The sequence below is a fragment of the Heptranchias perlo genome, chromosome 34 (assembly GCF_035084215.1).
Source record: "Heptranchias perlo isolate sHepPer1 chromosome 34, sHepPer1.hap1, whole genome shotgun sequence".
In the NCBI taxonomy this organism is placed as follows: domain Eukaryota; kingdom Metazoa; phylum Chordata; class Chondrichthyes; order Hexanchiformes; family Hexanchidae; genus Heptranchias; species Heptranchias perlo.
Genome location: NC_090358.1, coordinates 27,408,732 through 27,433,392, shown reverse-complemented (window position 1 = coordinate 27,433,392; position 24,661 = coordinate 27,408,732). Strand labels below are relative to the sequence as shown.

The 24,661-nt window shown below is 45.4% G+C and overlaps 1 protein-coding gene across 2 annotated transcripts in view; it reads right to left on the bottom strand.

Moving 5' to 3' along the window:
• The window catches only part of mthfs (5,10-methenyltetrahydrofolate synthetase (5-formyltetrahydrofolate cyclo-ligase)), a 59,950-nt gene extending 36,007 nt beyond the window's left edge, over positions 1-23,943 (bottom strand). Inside the window, exons 1-2 of one of the 2 annotated variants that reach the window (XM_067971638.1) lie at positions 23,741-23,943; positions 19,396-19,657 (exon numbers count right to left, since the gene is read on the bottom strand). In XM_067971638.1, the coding sequence (XP_067827739.1) occupies positions 19,396-19,657; positions 23,741-23,893 (415 nt within the window). In that variant the 5' untranslated portion in view covers positions 23,894-23,943. The remainder of the gene's footprint in view (positions 1-19,395; positions 19,658-23,740) is intronic. The other variant, XM_067971639.1, reaches the window with a different exon arrangement.
• Between the last annotated feature and the right edge of the window lie 718 nt (positions 23,944-24,661).

Genomic DNA, 24,661 nt, shown 5'->3' with positions numbered 1-24,661 from the left:
AAATGAGGGTTGGGCATAAGAAAGAGGAGGGGGAAATAGGGAGACAGGGTGGGGAGAGCGATGCAAACCTTAGTGTAGATGAGGCAATTGGTTGATCAATATGTATCCCTTGTACTTTACAAATGGTCGAAGTGGGTAGGCCAGCAAGGAGCGTTAGAAAAGTGCTGACACAAGGTGAAAGCATGGATTACAGTTTCAGCAGTGGAGGGGGGCAGGTAGGGGGCCAAGGTGGGTGATGTTGCAGTGCCAAAGGAATCGGTCTTGGTGACAGATCGGTGGTGGGAGAGGAAGGTGAATTTGGAGTCGACGATAAGCATCTCTGGGCTAAGCCAGAGGTGGCAGCTGGGGAGGGGAGATCAAGGCCTGAGGCGCATATGTTTGCAGAAGCTGAAAAGGATTCTCTGGAGTTTAGAAGAATGAGAGGTGATCTCATTGAAACGTATAAAATTCTGAGAGGGCTTGACAGGGTAGATACTGAGAGGCTGTTTCCCCTGGCTGGAGAGTCTAGAACTAGGGGGCACAGTCTCAGGACTGAGATGAGGAGAAATTTCTTCACTCAGAGGGTTGTGAATCTTTGGAATTCTCCACCCCAGAGGGCTGTGGATGCTCAGTCATTGAGTATATTCAAGACTGAGATCGATAGATTTTTGGACACTAAGAGAATCAAGGGATATGGGGATCGGGCAGGAAAGTGGAATTGAGGTCGAAGATCAGCCATGATCTTATTGAATGGTGGAGTAGGCTCGAGGGGCCGTATGGCCTACTCCTGCTCCTATTTCTTATGTTCTTATGATAGCTTTGTTTATGTCTCTTACACTCCAGGGCTGGATACAAGAAAGAACTTGTTGCCCGATAGTTAATCCCGATTTTACTTTTGGCCTCTGAATGCTCACTTACCCTCTCTCTCTCTCTCTCTCGCAACTTTTCCCATCTCCTCTTTTATCGGTAGAACTGCAGTCAATGCATGCCAGAACTTTCCTCTCTCCACCCTGCCAAACTGCAGATACCGCATTCGGATATTCCTCCTCCTTGCTCCATGCTCACTGTGCTTAAATCAAGGTTCACACTGTTTCTTACTCTAACTCTTTCTTCCCCACTACCACACCACTGTGTGACTCCTTTCTTGCCTTACTTGCAATAATCAGCAGGGTTTCCAAACCCAAACTTAACATCAAGAACAGCAAAACTGCCACAATCGGAGAGCATCTTTTTCCAAGTTGGGTCGATTGTGAGGCCAAACGCCATATGTGTAGGTGACTAGTGATCAATCCTGATGACACATCAGAAGTACTTCACTGGATGTAAAGTGCTTTGCAATGTCTTTCTTTCTTTCTCATCTAAGTGGACCTTGTATCTTGAACATAAGCAAGATGAGTCACCCCACTTTGAAGTGGCCACAAAGCAATAGAGAAGACATTTTTAAATTGCTACAGTAGTGATATAGCTACAACATCCGACAAAAAAAATGTATAAAATAGAGATTCTCGTGACCCAAAACAGGATGGATCTCTAATCTGTCTCAAATTAAACTAAAGATTAGAAGAAACTTTTTTCCGCACACACTGGATATGAGTATAGATTCACAGCAAAATCAGCTAAGGCTCAGGTAATTCCTTTTAAAAAAAGAGCTGGATAAAAATCCGATTGGGAAAGGGATTGGTATTTTTAAGGATGGGTATGGACTCTTTTGATGAAATGGTCCTGACTGACTCCACAATGACTAGGATCAGCATCTAAACATCCCCCTCTGGCCCAAACATCAGTCCTCCGCACGGACATAAAAAACCTCATCCCAAACAAAACTGCTAGCAAAGAAGTTTTATTTAATTGCTTAAACTGCATAAAACAAAACGTTTTTTTTATCTTTGATAGTTTTTTTTAAACTGCATGCTCCTCACAGTTATTTGTCGATTTCCTGCCTGCCTATCACAGTCCACTTTGGGTATTGTAGTTCCACAGGAACAGAGTGAAAACTACATCTCCCACAGTGCATCTCTCACACACAGCAAGTGGAAATCTCAGCTCCAAAAGCCCATGTGAAATGTCCAGCCCAAGGGATCTCATTTCTCTGATGGTCACTCATTCCTCAATTGTACTTTTTGATACTTTTGGCTCATTTACCATTAGTCAGTTGGACATTCGATGGGTAACTTAACAGATCAGTGGTTATTTGAGCTAGTTACCATTTTTTGCCCTACAACATGTGACACTTTGAAGATGTGACATCTTTGAAGCCACAATTTCAGGTATGACATCTTCGAACGCTGAGATATGAGAATTTAACAAAAATGAAAATCATTCTTAAAACTTTAATTGGATAGAGTGAAGGATGGATGAATAGCTGGATAGTTTGATATGTGAGGTTTGTATCTTTCACTATCAGTGAGGTGAGTAATAATTTTAAGTTGTGGCAGGCATGCAACAAATTGCTTTAGTAAATTTTCTGCATTACAGCATTGGGTGAACTGCAGTCACAGTGATGCTACAGTGGGATCTTAAACATCAGGAATTGTACTCCAGATCCCAGACTATCCTTGAACAATTAGTACTCCAGATCCCAGACTATCCTTGAACAATTAGTACTCCAGATCCCAGACTATCCCTGAACAACTAGTACTCCAGATCCCAGACTATCCTTGAACAATTAGTACTCCAGATCCCAGACTACTCTTGAACAACTAGTACTCCAGATCCCAGACTATCCCTGAACAATTAGTACTCCAGATCCCAGACTACTCTTGAACAACTAGTACTCCAGATCCTTGAACAAGTATTACTACATTAAATTGGTTATAATTTTAACAGGCTAAATTAATGGCAGTAATGACATGAAAGGTCTATGTGCTAGCCATGTGGAGTGTTATTTAGCAAAGCCTGTAGTTATGTGCCCAACTCATTGACTGACTCACAAATGGGAGATTCCCAGATGCCGTCCCTGCCATTTGCAAGTTTCCTTGGCTTTCCTCGGTCTGCTTGTTCCTGGATTTTCTCTTCCGCCCATCTCCAATCCGCTGGGACCTGTATCTGCCTTATTACTTCACCTGGCTTGGATTATTAGACACATTCGTCTTTTTCTCAGTATAACTGTGCCCTGTATTGTCTTTCTCTCCCCCCTCGCTCTCTGTGCCTCTCTCTCTCTTCAAAACCCTCCCCCCACCATCATACAACATCTCTCCCCACCTTCATAAGCCTCCTCAAAATCTCCCTCTATAGTCACCTCCCCCAACTCTCTCCTAATTTAGTCAACTAGATTAACAAGTCAATCTAGTCAACAAGTGTCAGCTGTGGCTCAGTGGGCAGCACTCTTGCCTCTAAGTCAGAACGTTGTGGGTTTAAGTCGCACTCCAGAAACATGCGTCCATAATCCAAGCCAATGCTCCCAGTGCAGTACTAAGAGAGTGCTACACTGTCGGAGGTGCTGACTTTCAGATGAGATATTAAACTGAGGCCCCGCCTGCTCTCTCAGGTGGATGTAAAGGATCCCATGGCACTATTCAAAGAAGAGCAGGTGAGATTTCCCTGGTGTCCTGGCCAATATTTATCCCTCAACCACCATCACTAAAAACAGATAATCTGGTCATTATCTCATCACCGTTTGTGGGATCTTGCTGTGCTCAAATTAGCTGCTGCATTTCCTACATTACAACTGTTACTACACTTCAAAAGTACCTCATTGGCTGTAAAATGCTTTGGGATGTTGTGAAAGGAGCATGTATAAATGCGGGTCTTTCCATCTATTTCCCGGCTCACTGACTGACGCCCTTGTGAAGTGCCATGGAGCGTTTGTACTGGCCGGGAATTTCCTCAGAGCCGCCCCCGCTCCTCCACTTTGTCGGAAGTGCGACGGAAACCCTGGTAAAGTTACAGCGACAGAGGAAATTCAACAGCAGCTCCAAGGAAATTCCCGGCCAGTGAGTGAAACCTGCACCAATATGTGAAAATACCATAAGACTCTCGAGTGGAGTACGGAATTCAACTTCCACATCTCCCTGGTATGTGACAGGTTTCAACCCCTAAAATTAAATGTTCTAATTAGTTCCAAATTCTAATGTTCCACCATTAGCTGAAGTTTACATTGTCTTCTTGGAATGCAGCAAGATGTCCTTTGAGGAACTGATTGATATGAGTATGTAGTACTTCACTGTGCATTGTTGTCAATTGCTCTTTCTTTAAATTTTCTGATGGATAATGCAGTATTGACTCTGCCAGAGTAACACGAACTCCACAAACTCCACCTCAGCAAGCCGCTAAAATTTGTAATACACTGCCATCTGCTGGGGGAAATGAATTAATTCCAATGGCTGCGACAGATCGAAAGAATTCAAAGTAATTATAATGTACCAAAGCAGAGGCAAAATAAACTTTAACAAAAACATATTTATAAAATTATAAATTATGTGGGTGAATGTTTTGGGTTGGTGATTTCTAATGCTGAAGAACATACAATGATAGCAGTCTATTTTGTAACTAGAATATGACAATGTCAGGGTATGGTATAGTGTCGTGATTATGGAACTACAAAGGCAGGGGTCCAAAACTCATCTCTGCAAGTTGTGAAGCTGAATTCAGTTAAAGAACCCAACTGGTTCACCAACACCCCTCAGGGTAGGGACCCTGTCACCTCTGTCCACTTTGGCCTACAAAACTGTGTAGTCAATGGGAGGGAAAATCGGCAAGACGCATCGTGAATGGTCAATTCAATATCACTCGTTTTACACCATCACCCAAAGTTAAAATTACCCTCTAGGTGTTTCTCTCTTAGGTATCCCTCACTATCAACATCCTGGGGGTCACCATTGACCAGGAACTTAACTGGACACAGTTAAATACTGTGGCTACAAGAGCAGGTCAGAGGCTGGGTATTCTGCGGTGAGTGACTCACCTCCTGACTCCCCAAAGCCTTTCCACCATCTACAAGGCACAAGTCAGGAGTGTGATGGAATACTCACCACTTGCCTGGATGAGTGCAGCTCCAACAATACTCAAGAAGCTCAACACCATCCAGGACAAAGCAGCCCGCTTGATTGGCACCCCATCCACCACCCTAAATATTCACTCCCTTCACCACCGGCGCACAGTGGCTGCAGTGTGTACCATCCACAGGATGCACTGCAGCAACTCGCCAAGGCTTCTTTGACAGCACCTCCAAAACCCACGACCTCTACCACCTAGAAGGACAAGGGCAGCAGGCACATGGGGAACAACACCACCTGCACGTTCCCCTCCAAGTCACACACGATCCCGACTTGGAAATATATCGCCGTTCCTTCATCGTCAATGGGTCAAAATCCTGGGACTCCCTTCCTAACAGCACAGTGGGAGAACCGTCACCACACGGACTGCAGCGGTTCAAGAAGGCGGCTCACCACCACCTTCTCAAGGGGCAATTAGGGATGGGCAATAAATGCTGGCCTCACCAGCGACGCCCACATCCCATGAACGAATAAAAAAGGTAGCCCCCTGAAATAGCCGAGCAAAGCAGCCCACTCAGCCAGACAAACAATTTGTACTGAAGAAGGCCCAACACCATTTTCTCGGGGCAACTAGGGATCATCAATAAACGCGGCCGTGCCGAAGACGCCCCTGTCCTGAGAATACAAAAAAATGAAAATCAACCTTAAAACAAGGATGCTCACAAAATTAGCAACACCCAGTTTAAGATTGAGCTGGGAGCACATCACAGGGCGGGCTGGTAATGGAGTGGGCTAGGAACAGAGGGAGAGTAGCAGATCAGCAGTGGGACTAGGCTTCAGAAGAGCTGAGAACAGTCGGAGCAACCCAACCCACCGTCCCCCCCGACCCCACCGCCGCCTTCCCCCCCCCCCCCACCCCTCCGCGGGTGATCCTCCGCACCCTGGACCTGTGGATGACAGTTTTTGCCAGGCCCAGGCGTCGACCCATCAGGAGACCCTCCGATCTGCTCAGCCGTCTGCGTACTGGGCGATCAAACAAGAGGGGAGTATGGACGTGTGTCCTGGGAGTCGGTAAAATGGACCAAATAGATACGTGAAGCCACAGCGCCATGCAACACTCTCCTCCCCAGGTCCCTTGTGTATCCAGGAGGAAGTGGAGAGTGTGCATCAGCAGGGACTACGGGAAATCCCTCCACTCAGAATGGAACAGTACGGAGGGAATATCTGAGAGCAGGATCGTTATGAGGCACAGGTTCCCGAGGGGGGTTTGGGGGGGGGTCTCGCTCCCCGAGGGGGTTTTGGGGTCTCACTCCTCAAGAGGGCTTTCAGGGTCTCGATGAGCAGCTCCGTCCGAGCGGAGTTGAAATCGGATGAAACTGCTCCACGCGCTTGAACCTCCTGATAAACTCACCAGACTCAGGGCTGGTGTGGATTTCGATTCCTGGATGGCCAGGCCAGATGTAATGCCAGGACACCCGGGCAGTTAACGCCTCTGGCGATACCCTCCCTACTCTGGTTACCTGCAGAGCCAGGGCTCTTCTCTCTGCTAGCTGTGCGCCACCTGAAGCGAGCGTGCGGTTGGGGATTGCGGAGGAGCGTCTCCGTCTGTATCGCTGCCACCTCGGTCGGGAGAGACCCCCCCTGCCGGAAGCGACCAAGGTCAAGACCTCCATCCCGGTTCAAGACAGGCAGCCGAGGCGGAGAGGCAGAGACTCCCTGCGGGATGATGGAGAAGAGCTGCCTGTCGTAACTCAGGCTGTGCATTTGGCGTAAGAAACGACATCACCACCGCTGGAGGATCCTCAACGTACAGGTATCCCAGCGGGGTGTGGAGGTGGAAATGTCCCCTCACCCCCTTTCCCCACCAGAGAAGTCGGAGAACACCCAGGGTCAACCGAGGGGACCACGGTGCCAGGTGGAGGCGCTCGTTTTCAGTCCACTGAGGTACGCCCTTTGGCCTTTGGGGCTGCTAGTCCTCCACTTCCAGGGAGCGGTGTCTCCTCTTCTTCCCTACAGGGTATAGAGGAACCTCCATATCTCCAGAGACCCCATCCTCCACATTCTCTCTCGCCAGCACCACTAGTCATCAGAGTGTCCGCAGCTGGCTCTGAAGCAGCCCCTCCAGTTCAGACTCTATATGCTTGCTCTTCGGTTTGCTCGTTCCCACCCCGAGGGGGCTCCCTGTTCTCCTTGGCAGGGCCAATTCTTGAAATAAACAGGGGGAACTAAAAGAAAGACTTGCATTTAAATAGCGACTTTCACAACCTCAGGACAACCCAAAGTGCTTTACAGACAATGAAGTATTTTGAAGTGTAGTCACTGTTGTAATGTAGGAAACGCAGCAGCCAATTTGCGCACAGCAAGCTCCCACTAACAGCAATGTGATAATGACCAGATAATCTGTTTTAAGTGGTATTGGTTGAGGGATAAATATCGGCCAGGACACCGGGGAGAACTCCCCTGCTCTTCTTCGAAATAGTGCCATGGGATCTTTTAATTCCACCTGAGAGGGCAGATGGGGTCTTGGTTTAACGTCTCATCTGAAAAACGGCAGCTCCGAGTGAGGGAGTACTGTTCTGAAGTGTTAGCCTAGATTATGTGCTCAAGTCCCTAGAGTGGGACTTCAACCCACAACCTTCGAATTGAGAGGCGAGAGTGCTACCCACTGAGCCAAAGCTGACAAGCAATTACTTTACAGGAAGTGGGTTGTGAATCTTTGGTATTCTCTACCCCAGAGGGCTGTGGATGCTGAGTCGTTGAGTATATTCAAGGCTGAGATAGATACATTTTTGGACTCTAGGGGAATCAAGGGATATGGGGATCGGGAAAGTGGAGTTGAGGTTGAAGATCAGCCATGATCTGACTGAATGGTGGAGCAGGATCGAGGGGCTGTATGGCCTACTCCTGCTCCTATTTCTTATGTTCGTATCCAGCCTTTGTCACATTAACAGAAACCTGGCTGCAAACCAGACAAGAATGGAAAATAAACAGGATATCATGTATTCAGGAGGGAAAGATAAGAAAGCAGGCAGAGCGGCAAACTTATTAAAAGAGGGAATCCATGCTGTAAAGAGGGCTGGTGTAGAGAAGGACCGAGTACAGACCCAGTGAAAACCCAGTGTCAGGCAGGGTATTAGGGAGGGTTTCATCAATTCACCACTGGCCTCTCACTCACACCTTCCAGTCACAGTGCGTTACTGACCTGAGACATCAGGGGAATCCTGGGGCACGTATATTATTAAAAAGAAACATTTTACAAACCATGAGGGGAGCATAAAGTGGATTGAAAATTGTCCCTCTTTCATTCATCCATCCCCCACTTTAATTCACTGATCCTTTGTAATCACAGAATCTTTCAGCACAGAAGGAGGCCATTCGGTCCAACGTGCCTGTGCCGGCTCTTTGAAAGAGCTATCCAATTAATCCCACTCCCCCACTCGTTCTTCAGAGCCCTGCAAATATATTTCCTTTTCAAGTATACATCCAATTCCCTTTTGAAAGTTACTCTTGCATCTGCTTCCACCGCCCTTTCAGATCATAACAACTCGCTGCATCTGGCTCTTTTGTCAATTATCTTAAACCCCATATAATTTTGAACACCTCTATTAAATCACCCCTTAACCTTCTCAGCTTCTCCAGTCTCTCCACATAACTGAAGTTTCTCATCCCTGGTATCATTCTGGTAAATCTCCTCTGCACCCTCTCTTAGGCCTTCACATCCTTGGCAATTCTTCAGTTTGATAATTATTCTGCAGTGGGAAAAAGTGTGTCCACAAATGGTCTTGCTTGTTAATTGTATGATTTGTATCAGTTGGGGTTAATTGTATTCAGGTGGTGGGTATCGATTGGGGACTCTCTAGTATCCTTTTTATAGGAGAGCTTAGCTCGCGTGTGCAAGAGGAAACTCTGTGAATAAAGGCTTGGAAGCAACTGAAGACCAAGCTCTGGTATTCTATCCTTCACCTCCAGGCCATCCAATTTTAACATAGCAGAGTTACAGCAATTCTATAAATTGGTGTTTTTGCCATCAGTTACCTCAGACACTGAGCTGCCTTCTCCATTAAAGTATAATATACTCTCCTATAGCTTTACGTTAAGGAAAATGAAAGACCTCACAAAATGTAATTGAAAACAAATGGACCTCCCCGAGTTATTCACTAGGGTAATACTGCCGCAGAGAGAGTGCTTAAATCATCTACTCCTATCAACTGTACCATCTCTGTCAAAGAGCCACATCAGCCTAAAGACAGGAAAGGACTTGACCTGGACTTGAGCACACAAGCCGAGATTTTCCGATTGATGTTAGTTTAACTTTGAAGGTTACCCAATAATTTTAAACGGGTCATCACCGCTGCTAAATCAACACCAATCAGATGATCTAGGCTGACACTGCAGTGCAGCGCTGAGGCAGGGTTGCATTGTCAGCTGTGCTGACCGTCGTATGAGACTTTAAACTGAGGCCCTGACTTTCTGTTCAGGTGGGCTCTAAAGGTCCCATTGACACTATTAGAGAAGAGCAGAGAGTCCCACGGACAACCAATTCTATCAAAAAGCTGATGAACTCGCCTGACATTCATTGTAAAATAATTTAATTTAATAATATATGAGTTACAATGGGTTACCATCAGAGTTAAACTAATGTCAACCGGAAAATCTAGACTTACGTGCTCAAATCTTTTTTTGTCTTTAGGGTGAGGTGTATCTGTACCCCGCATCTCGTTGCTATTTGTGGGACACTGCCAGTGCAGAATTCATGCCACATTTGCTTGTACAATAACAATCACTGCGATAAGACTCTATATAAAGCCTCTCGTTATTAAAAAAAAAGAGGTGCTCAGCTGAAATGAGAGGAAGGTCCTTCAGCTCTCAAAGTATTTGAGCTTCTGAGTCAATTCTTCTCCCTTCGTCAGTCCTGTTCCCAACCAGATGTTCAACCAGCTCTTCCCTAAAGGAATTGCTCAATTCAGCCCTGGCTGCTTTCACTGGGAGTCCACTCGAGATATCTTCATTTTAAAGCTGTGTCCTCAAGTTCTGTGCCTTCAGTCCGAGTTAAACAGACTGCTTCCATTAATCTCATTAATGCCTCTCCAGCATTGTGAAGACTTGGATCATAGTAATAGGAGTAGGCCATTCAGCCCCTCGAGCCTGTAATTGAAAACAAATGGACCTCCTGGAGTTATTCACCAGGGTATTACTGCAGCAGAGAGAGTGCTTATGTGAACTACTCAAAATCTAGGCTGACACTCCAGTGTAGTACTGAGGGAGTGCTGCATTGTTGGAGGTGCTGTCCTTCGGATGAAACGTTAAACTGAGGCCCCATCTACCCTCTTACGTGGGACATAAAAGATCCCACGGCACTATTTCTAAGAAGAGCAGGGGAGTTCTCCCCGGTGTCCTGGCCAATATTTACTCCTCAACCAACATCACTAAAACAGATTTTCTGGTCATTATCACATTGCTGTTTGTGGGATCTTGCTGTGCACAAACTGAATGCAGCGTTTCCTACATTACAACAGTGACTACACTTCAAAAGTACGTCATTGGCTGTAAAGCGCTTTGGGACATCCTGAGGTCGTGAAAGGTGCTATATAAATGTAAGTCCTTCTTTCTTTCTTTCTTACTGGCTGATCTGCCCAAGACGGCCATAGGATGCAATTGTTAAGATTGAAGTATGAGGTTGCAATGCAAAGTGGATTTGGGCGAGCACCGGCATAATACAGCAGTCAAGTAACTGAAATGTTCCACAGATAGTTTTAAGCACTGCCAGCAAATGAACTTGTGCTGCTTCGTGATGGGGGAAAAGATTTGTGAGCACTCTGAATCAGTAGACAATCTGATGTTTGAAAACATTATTTACATTGAGATGGACGCAGAGAAATTCTTTAACAGTGTTGTTTTCTAAACAGTTTAGGAACATAGGAACAGGGGTTCGCCATTCAGCCCCTCAAGCCTGTTCCGCCATTCAATTAGATGATGGCTGATCTGTACCTTAACTCCATTTACCCACCTTGGTTCCATATCCATTAATACCCTTGCCTAACAAAATCTAACAATCTCAGTTTTGAAATTTTCAATTAACCCCCAGCCTCAACAGCTTTCTGGGGGACAGAATTCCAGATTTCCACTACCATTTGTGTGAAGAAGTGCTTCCTGACATCACCCTTGAACGGCCTAGCTCTACTTTTAAGGTTGTGTCCCCTTGTTCTGGACTCTCCCACCAGAGGAAATAGTTTCTCTCGATCTACCCTATCAAATCCTTTAATCATCTTAAACACCTCAATTAGATCACCCCTTGATCTTTTATACTCAAGGGAATACAAGCCAAGTCTATACAATTTTAGTCCCCAGTTAGAACTTGTTTTCAAAAAATTTTTTTAAATTGAAAAGGGGACTCAAAATAAAAAAATCTGTGAAGTTGGGTTTATCTGGAACTGCAACACGGTGAGAATGAAAAAGTAAAGTCTGGTTAAAGAAGCTCAACACTGTGGCTTCACGGGTGATAACGCAGCCCGTCGGCTACATCCCAGTAACCACCCTCAGGCTTACCACCATCCCACCGTGTGCCCTGATCTTTAAAAAAAAAGTTAAAAGTTGAGTTAATCGAGAAAGAAACATTGGCATACAGAGAGAGAGAGTAGGAGACAAAGAGATTACAGAAAGAGGAACAGCAAAAGAGTAAGAAATGGAATTGGTGAATGAGAGACGAAGGTGACAAGAAAAAAAAGATTTGCATTTCCATACGCCTTTCACGGCCTCAGGACGTCCCCAAGTGCTTTACAGCCAATGAAGTATTTTCTGAAGTGTAGTCACTGTTGTAATGTAGGAAACGCGACAGCCAATTTGTGCACAGCAAAATCCCACAAACAGCAATGTGATAATGCTGTTTATTAGCACTCAATGCTAAATGACAGGAAACTGAGAGTAGTGGTGAACGGTTGTTTTTCGGACTGGAGGGAGGTGTACAGGGGTGTTCCCCTGGGGTCAGTGCTGGGACCACTGTTTTTCTTGATATATATTAATGACTTGGACTTGGGTGTACAGGGCACAATTTCAAAATTTGCAGATGACATAAAACTTGGAAGGGTAGTGAACAGTGAGGAGGATAGTGATAGACTTCAAGAGGATATAGACAGGCTGGTGGCATGGGCGGACATGTGGCAGATGAAATTTAATGCAGAAAAGTACGAAGTGATACATTTTGGTGGGAAGAATGAGGAGAGACAATATAAGCTAAAGGGTACAAGTCTAAAAGGGGTACAGGAACAGAGAGATCGGAGGGTATATGTTCACAAATCTTTGAAGGTGGCAGGGTAGGTTGAGAAAGCGGTTAAAAAAGCATACGGGATCCTGGGCTTTATAAACAGAGGTATAGAGTACAGAAGCAAGGAAGTTATGATGAACCTTTATAAAACAGTGGTTCGGCCACAAATGGAGCATTGTGTCCAGTTCTGGGCACTGCATTTTAGGACGGATGTAAAGGCCTTAGAGAGGGTGCAGAACCAGAGGACATAGGTTTAAAGTGACTGGCAAAAGAACCAAAGGCGACATGAGGAAAAACTTTTTTACACAGCCTGTGGTTATGATCCGGAATGCACTGCCCGAGGGGGTGGTGGAAGCAGATTCAATCGTGGCTTTCAAAAGGGAACTGGATAAGTATTTGAAGGGAAAAAATTTGCAGGGCTACGGGGATAGGGCGGGGGAGTGGGACTAGCTGGATTGCTCTTGCAGAAAGCCAGTACAGACTCGACGGGCTGAACGGCCTCCTTCCGGCTGTAACCATTCTATGATTCTATGAATGAACAGATAATCTGATTTGGTGATGTTGGTTGATGGATAAATATTGGCCAGGAGAACTGGGGAGAACTCCACTCTTCAAATAGTGCCATGGGATCTTTTACGTCCACCGAGAGGGCAGACAGGGCCTCGGAATAACACATCATTCAAAAGGCGGCACCTCTGACAGTGCGGCACTCCCTCAGTACTGCGCTGGAGCGTCAGCCTGCATTTTGTGCTCAAGTCTCTGGAGTGGGACCTGAACCCACAACCTTTTGACTCAGAGGCGAGTTCAACCTCTGAGTCACGACTGATACATGAGAACGTATGAGAGGCACTGAGAGACAGATAAACATACAGATTAGGTATAAAAGGAAGTTTTGCAGACTGAAAGATTGTGTTGATTGGTGCCCCACGGGGATCTGTGCTGCCACTGCTCTTATTTATGATTATACATAAACAATCTGGACTGAAGAATTAAAAGGAACAATTTTGAAATTTTCTGACAAAACTAAATTGGGGGCGAGGTAAATTGTGATGAGGACTGTGAAAGGCTGCAGGAGGGCCTTGATAGGCCAGGAGGTCTGGCAGACACAGTTCAGTGTGGATAAAAGTGAAGTAATACATTTAGGAAGCAAGACCAGAGAACAGAAATACATTTTAAAAGATAAGGGGACACAAATCGCTCCTGAAGTAACGGAGGAGCTCAGCAGCGCTCTCCGTTGTCGGTGGTGAATCGAAGGAGCAAGTTCCCGGGTTCGCACACGCGCAGTGAAACGCGGAAATCGTGAACTTGCTCCTACTGGTTCGCCGGTGATTTGACAGCTTCGATTTAAAGGGACATCGCACGCTGCAATCAGAGAAATCACTGAAAAATCACAAACTTGCTCATCTGCCCAGCTGGAAAGTAACTAATTACACCCCAAACAGATACACTTAAAAATACCAGGTCTAAACTAAGTTTTAACAGTGTGGCTAGTCTTAATGACTGCCAATTAACTAAAAATTAACTTTTAAAAATGTGGAGTCTCATATTACTCCTTATTTTAATAGATTTTGGTCATTAACAAAAAAATTAAAATTAAAAAATTAAATTTTTTTTGTTTCTTTTCCCTTCTGTCTCTTTTATTTAATTCATTTATTTCTTTGTCTTTTTATTAAAAAAATTAAAACTTTTATTTACAATGATATCCAGAACACTAACTTTAAATGAATGAAGTCTGCTCGTCTGCTTGAGCAATGCAGCCTGAATCTGTGGGTGGGATTTCTCTTCCTGACAGGTTTTGTGGGCGTGTCTTCTTCTCACAGATGTTTCCAGCTGCGCGGCAACTCACGCTGCTCAGAGGCTGTGTTGATAGCGCACAATTTGTTTAAAGTTCAAACTCAAGCAATTGGACGCCACAGAGCCCGCAGTAAGTAATTTCGTTAATGAAATTCGCAGGAGCTGCGGTGAGCGTTGCCTCGCAGCTCGGAGCGATTTCTGGCCCAAGATTTTATCATAGAGTCATAGAATCATAAAATGGTTACAGCACGGAAGGAGGCCAATCGGCCCATCGAGTCCGTGCTGGCTCTCTGCAAGAGCAATCCAGCTAGTCCCACTCCCCCGCCCTTTGCCCGTTGCCCTTTAAATCCACTAGTGGAGCAGAGAGACCTTGGTGTGCAGATACACAGGCTGTTTAAGGTGACAATGCAAGAAGATAAGGCTGTAAGATAAGGCCATAGGGAAAATGGAATGGTTGGTTTTGATCCATAGAACACAGAAAAGCAAGCGGACAATGTGGAATTTGTACAAGACTTTAGTTCAGCCTTATTTAAAGTATTATGTGCAGTTTTGAGCACCTCTTTAGAGTAAGGATAAAAAAGCAATGGAAAAGCTGTATTGTAGATTCTAAAGCGTGTTACCAAGGATGAGGGATTACAGTCTTGAAGAGACACTTAAGATGTTAGGACTTTTTTCACTAGAGCTGGGAACATTATACGCTGACATTTTTTCTTATTCATTCATGGGATGTGGGCATTGCTGGCAAGGCCGGCATTTATTGCCCATCCCTAATTGTCCTCGAGAAGGTGGTGGTCAGCCGCCTTCTTGAACTGCTGCAGTCCCTGTGGTGAAGGTTCTCCCACAGTGCTGTTAGGTAGGGAGTTCCAGGATTTTGACCCAGCAACGATGAAGGAACAGCGATATATTTCCAAGTCAGGATGGCAGACCTGATAGAGATCTTTAGATTATGAAGGGCTATGATAAAGTAAATACAGAGGGTGAGTAGAATGTGGAACGCTCTGCTACAAACCACTATTGAAACAGAGTCCATATTTTTTTAAAGGGGAAGTGGACAGTTGTTTTAAAAAGGCGACTATTATAGGGTATGGGAAGGAAGCAGGAAAGTGGGATTAGACTAGTTGGAATATTAACGAATATGGGGAGTGATCAGGAGAGTGGGATTAGACTAGGTGCAGTATTAAAGGGCATGGTGAGTGAGTGGGAGCATGGGATTAGACTAGGTGGGATATTAAAGGGCATGGGGAGCAAGCAGGAGAGTGAGATTAGACTATTGGCTCACATGAAGGAAAACACCAGCATCGGCATGATGGGCCGAAAGGCCTGATTCTGTGCTGGAACATTCTGATCCTATGAAACAAATTGAAAGATAAAGAGAAAAACAAAGAGAGAGACACGGAAAGAATTGGAGAGTGGGACAGAGGCAGAGAGATAGATACAATTTTTTTTATTTTGTCCATGAGAATACAGCTGGAATGTATTTAAAAAGCAATTATGAAGAAAGTAAACTGATAGCAGCAGTGTATTTTCATAGAGCCTGTTCCTCAGGCAATCTATGGACAGCCTCCTTCTTCAATTTCACTGTCACTCGGCCAGAAATGAACAAATAAATTGGCACCTTTCAGTCTCTGTGCAATATTAAATTTATTTCCCATTTCAGCTGACACATAGAAGGCCAATGTGTGGCTCCCCTCTGACCCAGAGTTGTAGATTTCACCTTCCTTTAGACTTCGATCATTCACATTGCCATTAACTCTCTTCAGCCAGTACTTTTAAGGATGAAAAATATGCACATAGAGGTTTTATGGAATTTGGCCATTTAATGATTCCAGAAAAAAAGCAGACTTCAATCAAGATAGTGTCTACCTATCACAGAGCCTTCTAACAGCGTTAAAAGCAAACTAAAGGCATAGAGGTTGAACAAATGTCTCGCTGTGTGGTTAGAGGTGCAGACTTAGTTTCAGTGAACACTTAGGCTGGTCAGTTGTTCAGTTTTGTCCCGAGTCCAGTCAGACCACAAAAGCAAACATCACACACAAACAGGGCACTCATCTTGGAAGGGGATTACAGAGTTACAAAAAATACCTTCCTCTGTCCTCGAACCAACAAGGGAACAGGCCATGTTAAATTTAATAACGAGTAATGAGCCAGATTTAGTTAACAGCCTAACGGTGTGTGAACATTTATCTAATAGCGATCATAATATGATCGAGTTCAATGTTGTGCTTGAAAGGGAGAAACCCGTATCAGCTACTGAGATTCTAAATTTAGGTAAGGCCGACTTCCACGGGATGAGACAGAGACTGTCCACAGTAAACTGGGTAAAATGACAAAAGATCAGTGGGAGGTGTTCAAAAAAGAATTGAACCTGATACAGAACCGGTTTATACCCCTAAGGGGCAAAAGCTCCACTTGCCAAAAAAAAACAGCAATGGATGACAAAAGAGGTAAGGGACAATATAAAACTAAAAGAAAAAGCATACAAAACTGCAAAAAACTGCACAGGGAGAGATACAAAGAGCATTAAAGGGTGACAGAACAGATAGTAAGAGCTACAAAAAGGGAGTATGAAAAGAAACTTGCAAGGGATATCAAAATCAACACAAAAATATTTACAATTATATTAGGAAAAGAGGGTGGTCAAGAGCAACGTGGTACCATAGAAACTAATAATGGTGATATTGTTAATGAACTTAAGGAAATGGTGGTCATGTTAAATAATTACTTTGCGTCAGTATTTACAGTAGAGGAAAAGGATAGCATGCCAAACACCCCAAGGAAACTAATTTTGAATCAGGGATGAGGACTCACCATAATTAATGTAAGCAAATTAACAGTAATAAAGGAAATAATGGCACTAAATAGTGACAAATCCCCAGGACCAGATGGTTTCCAACCCAGAGTTTTAAAGGAAGTAGATGAGAACATTGCAGAAGCCCTAACTATAATCTTCCAAAGTTCTCTCGATTCAGGAACAGTTCCTTTAGATTGGAAAATTGCACATGTCACTCCACTATTTAGGAAAGGAGAGAGAGGGAAACCGGGGAATTATAGACCAGTTAGCCTAACATCTGTTGTCGGTAATTACTAGGGTCTATAATTAAGGATAGAGTGACTGAACACCTTGACAATTTTCAGCTGATCAGAGGGAGCCAGCATGGATTTGTAAAGTGTAGGTCGTGCCTGGCGAACCTGATTGAATTTTTTGAAGCAGTGACTAAAGTAGTGGACAGGGGAATGTCTATGGATGTTGTTTGTATGGACTTCCAGGAGGCATTCGATAAAGTTCCTCATAAGAGACTGTTAGCTAAAGTTGAAGCTCATGGAACTGAGGGCAAATTATTGACCTGGTTAGGAAATTGGCTGAGTGGCAGGAGACAGAAAGTAGGGATAATGGGATAATGGGCAGGTACTCAAATTGGCAGGATGTGACTAGTGGTGTCTCACAGGGATCTGTGATGGGGCCTCATCTATTCACTGTATTTATTAACGATTTAGATGATGGGATAGAGAGCCACATATCCAAGTTTGCTGATGACACAAAGATAGACAGCATTGTAAGCAGTGTAGATGGAAGCATTAAATTATTGAGCGATATTAACAGATTAAGTGAATGGGCAAAACTGTGGCAATGTAGGCAAGTGTGAGGTCATCCACTTTGGACCTAATAAGGATAGATCAGAGTACTTTCTAAATGGTGAAAAGGTCGAAACAGTGGAGGTCCAAAGAGACTTAGGGGTCCATGTACATAGATCATTAAAATGTCATGGACAGGTACAGAAAATAATCAAAAAGGCTAATGGAATGCTGGCCTTTATATCTAGAGGACTAGAATACAAGGGGGTAGAAGTTATGCTACAGCTATACAAAGCCCTGGTTAGACCACACCTGGAGTACTGTGTTCAGTTCTGGGCACCACACCTTAGGAAGGATATACTGGCCTTGGAGGGAGTGCAGCGTAGATTTACTAGAATGAGAGCTGGACTCCAAGGGTTAAATTACGAGGCGAGATTACACAAATTAGAGTTGTATTCCCTGGAATTTAGAAGATTAAGAGGTGATTTGATCGAAGTTTTCACGATATTAAGGGGAGCTGATAGGGTAGATGGAGAGAAACTATTTCCGCTGGTTGGGGAGTCTAGGACTCGGGGACAGAGCCTAAAAATTAGAGCCAGGACTTTCAGGAGTGAAGTCAGGAAACACTTCTACACACAAAGGGTGATAGAAGTTTGGAACTCTCTTCCACAAACAGCAGTTGACACTTGCTCAATTGTTAATTTTAAAGCTAGATTGATAGATTTTTGTTAACCAAAGTTATTGACGGATATGGGCCTAAGGTGGGTATATGGAGTTAGGTCACAGATCTCATTGAATGGCAGAACTTGCTTGAGGGGCTAAATAGCCTACTCCTGTTCCTATGTTTCTAAACACAAAGCAGCATCGATAACCCAGGTCACTGAGGAGCCTGGATTGCCATCCACCCTTCCCTCCCAGTGGAAGGAGGATATTGTAAATATGCTCAAAATTAATACATTTTAATATATTAATGTTTATGATTATTAGGATGATGAGGTAGTAATAATGGCTGCACACTAAAGCAGTTTACAATTAACCAATTTTCAGAAGCAGCCAAAAGTCAAGCCACATGTAGCCTCTTCCTACGCTTGGTGTAAATGTAACTGAGCTGAGGTGATCAGAACAAGGCTGAGGTTCAAGTTACTGCCTTGAAACACACCGCAAGTTTCCAGGTAAATTTCCAAAAGGGCCAAAAGTTAAAAACCATAAGTTACTTGTCAAGTTTGACAACATATTTTGTTTAAAATAAATTTCCACTGCTTTTTATAAAGCCACATTTTTCCACGGCTGATGAGGTAAGTGAGCCTGTCACTGGGGGAACTCACGTACTTTTAGGCTAAAAGTTTTAGCACCGGAACTCACGTACTGAGGCCTGAGTTGGAGGAATGCAGAGATCTTGGAGGTATGCTGGGCTGGAGGAGGTTAGAGAGATAGGGAGGGGCGAGGCCAAGGAGGGATTTGAAAACATGGAAGAGAATTTTAAAATTGAGGCACTGATCAGCGAGCACAGGGGTGATGGGAGAACGGGACTTGGTGCGAGTTAGGATACGGGCAGCAGAGTTTTGGATGAGCTCGAGTTTATGGAGAGTGCAAGGTGGGAGGCGGCCAAGAGAGCATTGGAATGGTCGAGTCTAGAGGTAACAAAAGCACAGATGAGGGTTGCAGCAGCAGATGGGCTGAGGCAGGGGTGGAGACGGGCAATGTTGCGGAGGTGGAAGTAGACGGTCTATTTGATGGAGATGATATGGGATAGGAAACTTCGCTCAGGGTCAAATAGGACGCCGAGGTTACGAACATTTTAAAGTGCTAGCCCTATAAATATCAACACTCAGATTTACCAGACTCACTACCAACCTGAGGCTAAAGCCTCTTCTCGAGAATCATCTTCAGCGGGCTGGTGAATATTCCAAGACGTCAGAGGAAGATGGTGGATTTCTTCAGCTGATCCAAGCTTCACCATGTCCATGTGGTTGCTTCGAGACTTGTATCGTGGAATGAAGCACTCTTTTCCACGCTGGAAAACATCTTTTATGATGTCTTCTGTTTGGATTTCATCAGACATGCTCAAAAAGACAGCAATTCTTTGGCAATTCTGGTACTTGGGGTGAGCTATTAGCTGAAAGAAAATTACAAATGTGGTCAGTAGGAGTCATATAGAAAAGGCACATAAAAGATTTTAATTAAATAAAACAAGTGATTGGGTAAGGTAATTGGCACAAGAGCCAGAGGTGAGACGAGGAGAAATTCTTTTAACAGCGAGTTGTTATGATCTGGAATGCACTGCCTGAAAGGGCGGTGGAAGCAGATTCAATAATGACTTTCAGCAACAACAACTACTTTCATTGATATAGCACCCTTAACGTCGTAAAACACCCCAGGGCGCTTCACAGGAGCGATTATCAAACAAAATCTGACACCAAGCCACATAAGGAGATATTAGGACAAGTGGCCAGAAGTTTGGTTAAAGAGGTAGATTTTAAAGAGCGTCTTAAAGGAGGAGAGAGGTAGAGAGGCGGAGAGGTTTAGGGAGGGAATTCCAGAGCTTAAGGCCAAGGCAGCTGAAGGCACGGCCGCCAATGGTGGAGCAATGGAAATCGGAACTGGGCAAGAGGCCAGAATTGGAGGAGCGCAGCGATCTCGGAGGGTTGAAGGGCTGGAGGAGGTTACAGAGATAGGGAGGGGCGAGACCATGGAGGGATTTGAAAACAAGGATGAGAATTTTAAAATCAAGGTGTTCCCGGACCGGAAGCCAAAGTAGGTCAGCGCTCAAGGGGTGATGGGAGAACGGGACTTGGTGCGAGTTAGGATACAGGCAGCAGAGTTTTGGATGAGCTCAAGTTTATGGAGGGTGGAAGATGGGAGGCCGGCCAGGAAAGTCGAGTCTAGAGGTAACAAAAGCATGGATGAGGGTTTCAGCAGCAGATCAGCTGAGGCAGTGGTGGAGACGGGCGATGTTACAGAGGTGGAAGTAGGCGGTCTTGGTGTTGGAGCGGATATGTGGCCGGAAGCGCATCTCAGAGTCAAAGAGGACGCTAAGGTTGAGAACGGTCTGGTTCAGCCTCAAACAGTGGCCAGGGAGAGGGATGGAGTCGGTGGCTAGGGAACGGAGTCTGCAGCGGGGACCAAAGACAATGGTTCTGGTTTTCCCAATATTTAGTTGGAGGAAATTTTTGCTCATCGGACAAGCAGTGTGACAAATGAGAGACAGTGGAGATGACAAGGTCGGGGTCTGTGAGCACTTGGATGGTGGGAGGAGATAGTTTGGAGTACTGCAGTCTGGGAGCATTCAGAGTTCTGTGGGCCAGAAGCACTCAGGAGGACTATGAGCTCTGGAGGACCTGGGAACTGTCCTGGTGGATGTGGGGCTGGGAGACTCAGGAGGGGTGTGCTGTGCTTTTGGAGTGCTTAGGCTGTTGGGACTGGTAGAATGCAGGAAGGGTAGTATTTGGGACTGGGAGATCTTTGGAGGGCCGGGGTCCAAGACCACTGAGAGGGTGGGGAGTACTTGAAGGCGCTAGAGTATGGGCCTTGGGTTTGATAATGCTGGTGAGTCTGGGAATGCAGTCTGGAAGCCATATGGAGGGATCTAGACTTGGGAGATATCTGGGGGGGGGGGGGGAGAGGAAGGAGGAGAGAGGTCTGGCCCTGGGAGCAGAAGCACTCGGGAGAGGAACTTAGGGTTGCAGCTGGCAAAACTTAGAACAGTAATTGGAGAAATGATCATGGCATGCCTCTCCTTGCCTGAAAGAGAACATTGGCATGGGAGGCAAACTGGACATACCGATAAAGAAGGAAGTTGGGAAGATGCTCATCAGCTGATAAGAAAAAAACTAAGATTTCCATTCCTGATAATGACCTGCAGATTGAGGCAAATCTTTGAGTACCACCATTTTAATAATTTTCATACTCTGGGTAGTATGTCTCGCTGACGGTATGGGCATGAATTTGCCGTCATCTTTTGTACCAACTTCAGGGGAGTAGGGCACAGAATGCAACCACTTGGAGGAGAGAAATGAACTTCAGCCAATGGGAGGAGAGAGAGAGAGAGAGAGAGACTGACCCGAGTGTTCAGCCATGCACGTTGTACCCAGTGTAATGCAGCATGTGATTATACTGAACACAGGCTGGTCAGTGAGCTTCAAAGGGCCAGGCGGGCACAAAACCTGCGAGAATTGAGAGTACGGGGAGGACCGTGAGTGACAGTAAATGATGATGCTATTTCAGCCCCTACTTCAAAATGTGCTATCACTCTCGCCTCTGAATCAGAAGGTTGTGGATTCCTGTCCCACTCCAGAGACTTGAGCACATATTTCAGGCCGACACTCCAGTGCAGTACTGAGGGAGTGCCGCACTGTCGGAGATGACGTCCTTCGGATGAAATGTTAAACCGAGGCCCCGTCTGCCCTTTCAGATGGATGTAAAAGATGCCATGGCATTATTCAAAGAGCAGGGGAGTTCTCCCCGGTGTCCTGGCCGATATTTATCCCTCAACCAACATTACTAAAAAACAGATTATCTGGTCATTATCACGTTGCTGTTTGTGGGACCTTGCTGTGCGCAAATTGGCTGCTGCATTTCCTACATTACAACAGTGACTACACTTCAAAACAAACACTTAATTGGCTGTAAAGTCCTGAGCTCATGAAAGACGCTAAAAAAATGTAATTTTTCTTTCTTCTTTCTAAATAACAAGCAGGGCTGGATGAGAGAGCTGGATCCCCCTGCTCCATATTCAAAACACTGCATGCCAATTTGTTCTACTGTGCTGCATACTGGTGCCCAATGCATTATCTGAATGAGAACGATTCGAATTGAGGAATGATACCTCAAACACAGGTTCATCACCGCTTAAAGCCAGTAAGGTGTATTGTGCAGACACACAATGCATTATGCTGGTCCATAGATATAGTGAGCATTTCATATTGACATGGTTAGTTTCTCATTCCCTGTGTCAGATTCTAATAATTTACAAAATATCTAAATTCTGGGCTAAAACAAACGAAATAAGTTGAGAGCCAATTGTGAAATCTGAGCGTCTAGCAAATATTAGAAAGTGCAACTCTTCAAACAAGATGGTTCCAATTATTTTATTGCTTACGGTTGTGTTCACAGATTCAAAGGGCATTTTATTCGCCTGCCAGTAGTACGTATCACAAATAAACAACAACAACTTGCATTTATATAGCACCTTTAATGTAGTAAAATGTCCCAAGGTGCTTCACAGGAGCGTTATCACACAAAATTTGAGACCGAGCCATATAAGGAGATATTAGGACAGGTTTAGTCAAAGATGTAGGTTTCAAGGAGGACTTAAAGGAGAGAGGTAGGGAAACAGACAACCAGGGTGACAAATCAGAGACAGCGGAGGGGTTGAGAAAGGTGGTGGTGAGGTAGAGCTAGGTGTCGTCAGAGTACGTGTGGAATCTGACGTCATGTTTTCGGATGATGTCGCTGAGGGGCAGCGTGTAGATAAATCAGGGCGCACTCTGATTTTCTGACCATTTTTAAGCGACAGGTCAGAACACTGTGCACAGCCACGGCCAAAGTTCCAGAGTGCAGTAATTGTGCTGAAGTAAGAGAGCCGTTCAGTTCGAGACCGTTATACTGATGTCTCCTCTACTGTAGCCTGTTATCCTCCATGATGCTAATCTTGGATAAGAACATTTGTTTAAATTGCACCCTTCCTGCAACTGTCTCTCAGCCTCGCTCCCTCTCTAATTCTTTCCGTTTCCCCGTTTATCTTCCACTCTTTCTGCCTTCCTGTCTCCGAACGCCCAATGCCATCTCTTGTCAAGGACTCTTTTCCTCACTTATTTCTTGAGCCCAACTTCCACTCACTCAGTGTCTCTCCTGCAGGTTCCTTTCCTGATTTACTGAGGGGGAGGGACCTGGGAGGGGGCGTGGTCTGGAAATGGGAGGGGCCTTGAATGGGGCGTGGTCTGGGAGGGGAGGGGCCTGGAAGGGGGCGTGGTCTGGGAGGGGCGTGGTCTGGTCTGTAAAGGGAGGGGCCTTGAAGGGGGCGTGGTCTGGAAGGGGAGGGGCCTGGACAGGGGCGGGGCCCATTTGATGATTCGATGTGACGAGGCCAATAGGCGAAACCCGCCGCGGCCCCGCTACTGACGGGCGCACAGGCCGGGTGGGTGGCCTACCCGAGCGGCAGGCTGTGGCGGTGGGTAGGCCGCGCTGTGCTGTCACTCACCCGCCGGCTCACGACCTCCGTCTGTCTCCGTTTCTCGGTGTCGCTCAGCGCCGCGACCCTCCGCTTCATGTCCAGGCGCAGCGCCTTCTTGGCGGCCTGCAGCGCGGCCATGGTCCCCGAGGAGAGAGCGAGCGGCGCGGCCCCGGCCTCCATCAGAGTCGGGGGCGCGCCAACTGCCTGCGGGGCCCCGAGTGCACCTTGACCCCGCGGCCCCGCCCCCTGAACCCGCGGCTAATCTGTGATCAATAGAGGTGCTGCAAACATAGACCTGAGTCTATTCTTAACTCTACTCTAACCTTACTCTAACCCTACCCTAACTACTTTTAACTCTACTCTAACCCTACCCTAACTTTACTCTAACTCTACTCTAACCCTACCCTAACTACTTTTAACTCTACTCTAACCCTACCCTAACTTTACTCTAACTCTACTCTTAACTCTAACTCAACTCTCACCTGACTCTTAATACTACCCTAACCCTATTCTAACCCTGATGTGGAGATGCCGGTGATGGACTGGGGTTGACAATTGTAAACAATTTCACAACACCAAGTTATAGTCCAGCAATTTTATTTAAATTTCACAAGCTTTCGGAGGCTTCCTCCTTCCTCAGGTGAATTTTGCTTCCTCCTTCCTCAGGTGAATTCCACAAAATTCACCTGAGGAAGGAGGAAGCCTCCGAAAGCTTGTGAAATTAAAATAAAATTGCTGGACTATAACTTGGTGTTGTGAAATTGTTTACTATTCTAACCCTACCCTTACCCTACTCTTCTTCTACTCTAAACCTACCTTAATTCTACTCTAACCCTACCCTAATGTAACCCCAACTCTAATCCTACTCTTAACGCTCACCTTATCTATCCCCAACCCTTCTCTGCACCTACCCTAGTCTTACTCTAAACGTGCCCTATCCTACCCTAA